The sequence below is a fragment of the Myotis brandtii genome, unplaced genomic scaffold, assembly GCF_000412655.1.
Source record: "Myotis brandtii unplaced genomic scaffold, ASM41265v1 scaffold312, whole genome shotgun sequence".
In the NCBI taxonomy this organism is placed as follows: Eukaryota; Metazoa; Chordata; class Mammalia; order Chiroptera; family Vespertilionidae; genus Myotis; species Myotis brandtii.
The window spans coordinates 1851201-1860752 of NW_005361955.1; the positions used below are offsets into that span (position 1 = coordinate 1851201).

The following is a 9552-nucleotide window of genomic DNA, read 5'->3' on the forward strand; positions in this document are numbered from 1 at the left end:
GTGCACTGGCCTCTAGTATGCATGTAAGATCTTTGGTTAATCTCTTCCCACCCTTCCCCCTTCCCTCTGAGATTCATCAATCTGTTCCATGTTTCCATGCCTGTGCATTGAGTGTCTGCCCCCTGGTGATCAGTACGCGTCACAGCTACTGGTCGAATGGTCGCTTAGGCTTTTATATCTATAAATGGTATGAGATTTGGGTAAAATTCATGCTTTTACATGTAAGTATCTAATTGTTCCAGCACTATTTTTTTTAAAAGACTGTCCTTGAACTCAAACCTGCCTTAACCCACCAGGCCAGACTTCCTTGTGCACATCCTAACCACAACCTCACACATACTCTTGTACGAACATGCATTTGTATGCCAACATGCTCCTCACGTGATACACATAAGCTCACGTAGGGAACATTTTTTTCTGATTTCTACATTTGGGTCTTTCTTTTTTTATTACCTCAGCCATGAGGTGTGTCATTCAGTGTACGCATGGGGCTTGGGGTTGGCACGAATGCCCAACTCCAGTGTTAGACAGCATTTACAGCAATGACAGCTCCTTCAAGGACTGATCAGAGGTTTGATCAGAGGATGAATGCACCTGGCTTCTAGCTGCAGTTACTCAGACCAAGCCTCAGGAGGTTCCCTAGAAGAAAACTCAGATATCTGGCTAACAAGGTCAGGCTTTTGAGACTTGAAATCAAATTGTCCATTGATTGCCTCTTCTCCACAGCATAGAAGTAAAATATCTCCCTCCAGAAGAGAGTGAGGAGACATGTATGAGTATGGACTCTACCATTTTCACCTTTTTTTAAATCCTCACCCGAGGAGAGAGAGAGAGAGAGAGAGAGAGAGAGAGAGAGAGAGAGAATTCATGTGAGAGAGATACATCGATTGGTTGCCTCCCACATACACCCCGACTTGGGCTGAGGATCTACCCTGCAACCCAGCTACATGATCTCGACTGGGAATCAAACCTGTGACTCTTTGATGTGTGGGCTGACGTTCTAACCACCATGCCATGCCTGCCAGAGCTCACCTTCATTTTTTTTAATATACTTCATTTTTTACAAATCTTTTATTGAGGTAAAATATAGTGTGTTCCAAAAAATGTATACACACACTTTGAATAATGATAAAGGCAGTATTTATTAAAATACATTTCATTTTCAAAATTGAGCTATCAGCTGTTAAAGTGTGTATACATTTTTTGGGACACCCTGTATACATAACAAAAATTCTGCTATCCTAACAATTTTTAACCACATAGTTCAATGGCATTAAGAACATTCACATCATTGTGCAGCCATCATCACCATCCATCTCCAGAATGTTTTCCCCCTTCTCCAAGTAAAACTCCATACATATTAAGCACTAACATCCCATTTCCCCTCCCCTCCCCCCAGTGCCTGGAAACACCATTCTACTTTCTGAATAGTCTTTATTTTTTAGAAAAAATTTAAATTTAGCAGAAAATTTGAGAAGATAGTACATAGAGTTCCCATGTATTCCACACACAATTTCTCTATCATTAATACAGTGGGGCCTTGACTTACGAGTGTCCCGACTAACGAGTTTTTTGAGATACCAGCTGTCTCTCCGCCGATTTTTTGCATTGAGTTGATAGAGTAATTTGAGTTAACGAGCTCCTTGACTCGTAAGTCAAGGCCCCACCGTGTATTAATATGGTACATTTGTTATATTAAAGAACCAATATTGATAACATATGATTAACTAAGGACCATAGTTCATTCAGATTTCCTTAGTTTTTGCCTAATGTCTTGTTCCAAGTTCCCATCCAGGTTATCATTTAGTCATCTTGTCTCGTTAGTCTTCTCTTAACAGTTTCACTGACTTTCCTTACTTTTTAAAAAATATATTTTTATTGATTTCTAAGAGGAAGGGAGAGGGAGAGAGAGATAGAAACAACAACAATGCAAGACAATCATTGATTGGCTGCCTCCTGCACACCCCCAACTGGGATCGAGCCTGCAACCGGGCATATTTTCTTGACCAGAATCGAAACCGGGACCCTTCAGTCCACAGGCCAACGGTCTATCACTGAGCAAACTGACTGAGCTGACTTTCCTTACTTTTGATGACCATGACAAATTTGGAAACTCCTATTCATGTATATTGTAGGATGTCCTCTTTTGGAATTTGTTTTTCTCATGATTAGACTGGGTTTGTGATTTGGGGGCGGGGACGGGGGGAATAAAACATGGAAATAAAGTACCACTTTCATCAAATCCCTATGAAGGGTACATGCTAAGCAACATGATTTATGACTTGATGTTGACATTGATCGCCTGGCTGAGGTAGTGTTTGTCAGGTTTCTCCACAGTAAAGTTATACACACATACTCACCACCGTGTCCATACTCTTTGGAAGAAAGTCACAATGAACAGCCCACATTTATGGAATGGGAGTTATGCTCCCTCTCCTGAAGGGCAGAGTAGAGTATCTACCTAAACTGGGATTCTTCTGCATGAGAGGGTTGTCTCTTCTCCTTCATATGTTAATGTATTCATTATAAGCAAATAAATCATTTATAGCAGTTAGGACTCATGGGTATTTGCTTCATATTTTGGGTTATAATCTCATACTGCTTTATTTATTTTACTTATCAAATTGTTCCAGTGTTGGCTATTTGGAGCCCTTTCAGTTGGTTCCTGTACCCCTTTCACGTACCCCCATGCATATGTATTTGAGTACTTTTTTTTTTTAGCACTTTCTTACTTTCTGGCACTACAAGGTACTCCAGGATCATCTATTATATTTTCTGCCCTAGTCTTAGAATCATCCATTTCTCCAAGGCACCCTGGTTTCTTTAATGGTATTAGAAACCAAGATCTGGGCACTAGGTATGCTCATTGCTACTGGAATATTGTTTTATTTATGTCATCTTAGCTGACAGAGCAAAGAAATATATGTGTATGTATAGTTGACGCTTGAACAACATGGAGGCTAGGGGCACCAACCTCTCATGCAGTTAAAGTTCTGAGTATAATTACAATCGGCTTTCTGCATACACAGATTCCCAACTGCACATTGACTCTTGAACAACATGGGTTTGAACTGCATGGTTCAATGGAAAGAATTCCATATAACCATCTACATTAAGCTAAACAGAAGTTCTTACTGATGTCTCCAATTCTAATCGTTACTGCATCAGTGGATCATTCCCTTGCTTATCTGTAAATTTCCACACAAAAGTGAAAAACCTAGTTCCCATCATTCATCATCCATTTACCTAATTGGTCAGTTTACCAATTCTTGAAAGATATTTTTTCCTGGGTATAGAAATCTGAATGGACCATTTTTTCTTTCAATACTTTTAAAATGCCACTCCACTGTCCTATGGCCTGCATAGTTTCTGATATGAAATCTGCTGTAATGGTGATATTTCTCTTTCTTATGTAATGTGTTTCTTTATTCTAGCCTTCAAAATCTTCTCTTTAAATTTGACTTTTAGAAGTTTGACTATGATGTCTAAGTATGTGTGATTTCAGGAGCTTGGGTGCTTCCTAGATCAGTGATTTGTTGTAACTCACTAATACCATTTTTTAAAATTAGTTTACCTTTCACTTACAGTTGACATACAATATTATGTTTCAGGTGGTCATTCATTACTTTTGGAAATTTCTCTTGGTTGCTCTTTTTTTTAATTTCCCCCCAGCACTTTTTTTTTTCTCTTTGTGTTTCAGTTTGGTTAATCTCTGCTTACCTAACTCCAAGTTCATTGATTTATTTTCCTCATATATGTAGTTTGTTGCTAAACCCATCAAAGGAATTCTTCATATGTGACGCCATAATTTTCATTTTTAATATTTCCACTTGACTATTGTATAGTTTCCATTTCTGCTCAAATTCTCCATCTGTTCATGCATGCTGTCCTTCTTTTCCACTAGCTCCTTGAACATATTAATCATACTTACTCTGAAGTCCTTGTCTGATGATTCCAACATCAATGCCACCTCTCATGATTTTATTGAATGCTTTATCTCTTGAATATTAATTGGGGTTCTTTCTGGCTTTTTGTAGTGTTTGGTTGAATACCAAACATTATGTGTAGAAGAACTGTAGAGACTGAGGGAAATATCTATCCCCAGAAGTGAGTGTGCCTATTATCATCATCATCATCATTATTATTATTATTATTATTATTATTATTTTGTCATGCTGTTATGGGGGCAGTAGGAGTTGGGTCAATCCAGTAAATGAATTGGGTTTGGGTTTTTTGTCACCTTTGTCACCTTCAGCACCCCACAGATTTCATGCTCCTCTAGAAGGGGACTGTTGTTACCTGAAGTGCCAGAGAGTTTTTCTTATATTCCTGCTGTCTTGTCAGCTTTTAGCAGCTCCTGTGGCACAGAAGGGTCCTCTCCCATGCTCTTGCCCCTTCTTGAGGTAGACTACTGTTTCCTGTTACTCAGTGTTAGGCTCATAAACCGTGGCTCTTCAGGACAAGCCTCAGTCTCAGCAGGGCCTGGGGGCCGGACTCTCAGCATTCCTGCCCCTCCCCTGCATGGCAGCCATGTACCTGTGGCAGGTCTTGGAGGTTCCTGCCTTGTACTTTTGTGCCATCCTGGACCCAAAGAGTTATGCCCCCCTCTTCTTGGGATAGACAACATTTGTTTTACCACCAAAGGCAGGGAGCCGGCTCTTCCTGGCCCCCTGGCCTCCCCCAGTCTTCCTGTGAGCATCTGGTGGAAACTTCTGGAAAAGAGCTTGTAGGTGTTCCTCATGCCTGGCCCTCCGTGTTATTCTGAACTGCCCCACCAGCCCACACTTGACCTTTAAGAAACCATTAACATTTTAGCTGCTTTCTATTGTGTGCCAACCACCTCTTCCCTCCTGTGTGTCCCAAAGGCATGACGGTTAGTATCTCTGTGGAGGGGCTTGTCAGTCTTTGGAATTTCATTCATTTGGTTGCCTTGTGACCTCAGCTCTCCAGGAAGCCTAAGAAGAGTTATGATTTTGTCGATTGTCTGTTTTTTTTCTTCTCACTGTTATGGTGGGGCATTGTTTTCTTGCAGCCTTCTACATCATCAGTGGAAATGGAACAACTATCGAACATTTCTAATGTGTAGAATTTTATGCCCAAAACTATGAACAGTGTCAAGGCCTTTTCAGGGCAATTTCTCTGCACACAACTTTTACCTCTAGTTGACTTTAGAACCTGACCCTGTGTGAGGTTCAAGGGGCACCTGCTTGTTATTTCTGGTAGTATGGGGTGCTGTGCAGAGGGGGAAAAGGTGTGTCCCTTTATATATTGTGGATGACCCAGTGGGGGGCTGATAGGAGTTCTCAGGCAGGCACACTTTTCTTCTAGGAGCACAGACCCATTTTCTCCCCAAGTGGTGAATTTTCTTGGTTACTATCCCTCTGAGGCCACACCCTGGTCTGTAATCCCAGAGAGACAGACAGGCCTTGGGCATTGTCATCTCAGGGTTACTGAAGTCTGGATGCTCCAGGCCTTATGGGAGACACAGGCTTAGAGTAGGCGCAGTGGCCCAAAGACAACCTGACATGTCGGATGGCAAAGCAAGGCCAAGAGACCATCGCCATGGTGTGCAGAAAGGTGGCAGTGTCAGAGCCCAGGCCCAGAAGGACTGGCCTGATTATGGGCAGTCCACACACAGCATCCTGCAGATCCAGGCTCAGGTCACAGTCCTGACCATGACGGGAGGTCAGGTTTGGGGCAAGGTCCTTCTGGGCTCCACTTTCCTCCTCTAAAGCAGAAGCAATACCACCCCTTACAGAGGAGATAAGATTCCTTGAAGGGGTCCTGACCATCTCTCCCTCACCCCGTCCCACCCACAGGAAAACCTGCAGAAGCTTGTCCACATTGAGCACAGCGTTCGTGGCCAAGGGGATCTCCTCCAGCCAGGAAGGGTGAGTGCCACCGCCACCATGGGCAGGGGCAGAGGGCGTGCTGGCAGCAGGCAGGCGAGGCTCTGATAAGCCCCATTGTTCAGCTGGGCTGGCCCCAGACAGGCCTGGCTGCAGGTGCTGTTTACCCGAGGAGGAGGGAGGGCAGGGCTGGGCTCACAGGGCCCATCGACTGCCTCCCCTGGGGTTTTCCACTCTCAGAGCCTTTAAAGAAACAGTGCCATTTGGGTTCAGTGTTCCCTGTGGTTCTCTTCACCTCCAGGAAGAAGAGATACCAAGTATTTTTAGTTTAGTCCAGCATTGCTGAGAAATCAGGACAACCATCTCTCAAGAGCCCCAACATAACATTTAAAAAAAACATTTTTCAGGAGACAAATTTATCCACTTCTTAAAATTTTTTATTTTTATTAATTTCAGAGAGGATGGGAGAGGGAGAGAGAGATAGAAACATCAATGATGAGAGAAAATTATTGATCAGCTGCCTGCTACATACCCCCTGCAGGGGATCGAGCCTGCAACCCGGGCATGTATCCTGACAGGGAATTGAACTGTGACCTCCTGGTTTGTATGTCGACGCTCAACCGCTGAGCCACGCTAGCTGAACAATTTATCCACTTTTAAGCTTCCAATGGAAAACATAAAACTCAGCTCAAAAATAGTAAAAAATGTGTTCATTACTTATTACAGTTGATGAAGGACAAGAGACAAAGAAATGAGATATTGTGCTCAGATTTTACTCAAAATTAGCAGGGCTCTCACTGGTCTGAGATTTTATAAAATCACACTTAACGTTTTGGCCTGGGTCATCAGTAAATATTTACTAAGAATCTATATGTATGCTCCAGAATTTCAAGAGGGATACACCAACTGTTCATGCAGCTATTTTAGCAAACCTTCAAAGGCTTTGTTCTGGATGGACTTGTGGCAGCAAACCAGGGCGAGAGTCATTGTTTGGACCACTCTGGGGCTTGGTGTAATTCAAGGTGGAATGCTCCTGAAAGGCCAAGAGGTCTGTCTCCAGAGCTGCGGTAGCATACACAGAGCATCTTGCTCTTCTAAAAATTTGTTTTTAATTTTATTGATTTTAGAGAGAGAGGGAAACATTGATTTGTTGTTCCACTTATTTATGCATTCATTAGTTGATTCTTGTATGTGCCCTGACCGGGGATCGAACCCATAACCTTGGTGTATCAGGACGACGCTCTAACCAACTCAGCTACTCGGCCAGGGCCCAGAGCATCTCTCTTAGGCTGGGAATCCCCCCAGGAGCTGCTCTCTGGTCTTCCAGGAAGCATCATAATTTAAGTTTCCCACTCAAGGGCCTTCCACCCTTCTCTAGGGCAGTCAAGGGCATCAGCCTGACCACTGGTGTGTGCTTCTCTCCCCACAGGAGTTTCTGAAGGAAGGGACACTGATGAAAGTAACAGGGAAAAACAGACGCCCCCGGCACCTGTTCCTGGTAAGTACCTGGCCCCCCAACCAAGCCCTGGGACTGTCAAGTTCTGTGGAATTTCTAGGACCAGTATTCAAGGACAACTGGAAGGCAGGGGAGAAGACTAGAACAGAGCGGAATCTGTAGGATGAGGATCATTCTGTGTGCTGAGCTTCCCAGAAAGCTGAGAGTTTACCCTTGGAAACCACCACCCATCCATCCCTTCCTTCCTTCCTTCCTTCCTTCCTTCCTTCCTTCCTTCCTTCCTTCCTTCCTTCCTTCCTTTCTCCATCCCTCATTTATTATTTCAGCGATTTTGATGGAATGGTGACAAAAGTTAAACATTCTAAAACCAGGAATAAATGTCCATCTGCTTTATCTAATGCATGAGAAAACAGATCCAGAAAAGAGAGTTGACTTGGCCAGATCTCTCTCAGCAAGTTGGTGGCAGAGCCCCGGGGGAACCAGGGCTGCACCCCGAGTCCAGCACTTTCTCCACTGTGCACAAGACAGAGTATAATGTAACATTTTTGGTGATTTATAGCTACAGTCTGGTTCCTTCCTTCCTTCCTTCCTTCCTTCCTTCCTTTCTCCATCCCTCATTTATTATTTCAGCGATTTTGATGGAATGGTGACAAAAGTTAAACATTCTAAAACCAGGAATAAATGTCCATCTGCTTTATCTAATGCATGAGAAAACAGATCCAGAAAAGAGAGTTGACTTGGCCAGATCTCTCTCAGCAAGTTGGTGGCAGAGCCCCGGGGGAACCAGGGCTGCACCCCGAGTCCAGCACTTTCTCCACTGTGCACAAGACAGAGTATAATGTAACATTTTTGGTGATTTATAGCTACAGTCTGGAATACCAGGGAATGTCCAGGCCTATGATGTAGTAACATCAGCCTCCGTGGCTGCTAGGCTACAAGCAGCTCTTTGTGCCTCCAACCAGCTATCTCTTACTCACTCCCCATGAGAACCTCTCACTCTGGCTGTTTGGTGCTATGGTGCAAGGGAGAAATTTGGCCACAGGCAAGAGATTAGAACCCCAGCAGGAACTTCGAAAGGTATCTTTGAAAGTGGATAATTCAGAGTGGATAGTTCAGAGTGGATAACTCATTGGATAGTTTGAGTTCTCAAAAGGATCGCAAAGTCCCCACAGATGCTTGAGTTCCTTTCTCCAGGTAGTTTTTTGAACTCTGCATATACCTCTGGTGACAGGGAGCTCACTGCCTATTATGACATTCATTAATTCTGCAGCTCCTTCTCCATCTCCTTCTGTGGGCCAAGATCTGTGAGGGTAAATGGACACGGCCCCTGCCCTGTTGTGGATCTTGGAGTCCAGTGAGGATAGTCATCCCTTGTTCCATGTTAGAGTCTCAATATCTGGAAACATTTTCTATTGAGCAGGAGTTCATGCCCTTGAATTTTGGAGATCTGTGTGGCAGTGAGGGAGACTGAGCTGGTTAGATATTGATCTGACACTTAGCTCCTCTGTAACCCTTAGGCAGATCACAAACATGTCTGAGCCTCGATTTTCCACAGGGAAAGTGGAAATACCGGGCAGTTTGGGGAATTAAATGAGGCCCATAGAGGCAGCTTGTTTGATAACAATTTCCACCCTTCCCTCTGACAGTTATCCCATGGGACACAGGCCCTCCCACCACCCAGAGCTATAGAGTCGTCAGCTCCCTCTGCCCCAGCACAGCTCACGACTGGGTCCCAAGGCCTTTCTTCTCCAGGATGAAAAAGGGAGGCATCCAGGATGGTGATGAGGAGCACTGGCTTTGGAGTCAGACAGACTGGATTCTCATGCCAGCTCTGACTTACTGGCTGTGCAACCCATGGCAGGTCCTGCTACTTCTCTGAGCTTCAGTGTCCTTCTCTCGACAAGGAGGGAAATAGTCCCTCCTGTAAATGAAGGAAGTGCATGAAGCTAGAGTGGAGGGAGCTCCTCCGTCTTGATTCCCATCTGGCCAGCTCCTCTGGCGATGTCCCTTTCACAGGGACTTCGAATGCCAGGCACAGACACAGTGTCCTTCCTCGCTCCTTCCCTTCCCCCATCTGTCCCCCTCCCCCTCCCCCTCCCACTTCTCTTTCCCTTTCCCATGCTCCCTCCAGCATCTAGTTGACTCTTCTTCATAGCCTCTCTCTCACTCAGTCATGATGACTGGCCTGGGTCTCTCTGGTTCCCTGTCATTGTTAATCTACAAGCCTCCCTGCCCCCCCTTCCTTCC

General features: G+C 44.3%; 1 protein-coding gene across 2 annotated transcripts in view; it reads left to right on the forward strand.

The window, feature by feature from the left end:
* The window catches only part of FGD5 (FYVE, RhoGEF and PH domain containing 5), a 114793-nt gene that overhangs the window by 86846 nt on the left and 18395 nt on the right, over positions 1-9552 (forward strand). For both annotated transcript variants that reach the window (XM_005870020.2, XM_014542714.1), the window contains exons 11-12: positions 5820-5891; positions 7279-7347. In XM_005870020.2, the coding sequence (XP_005870082.1) occupies positions 5820-5891; positions 7279-7347 (141 nt within the window). The remainder of the gene's footprint in view (positions 1-5819; positions 5892-7278; positions 7348-9552) is intronic.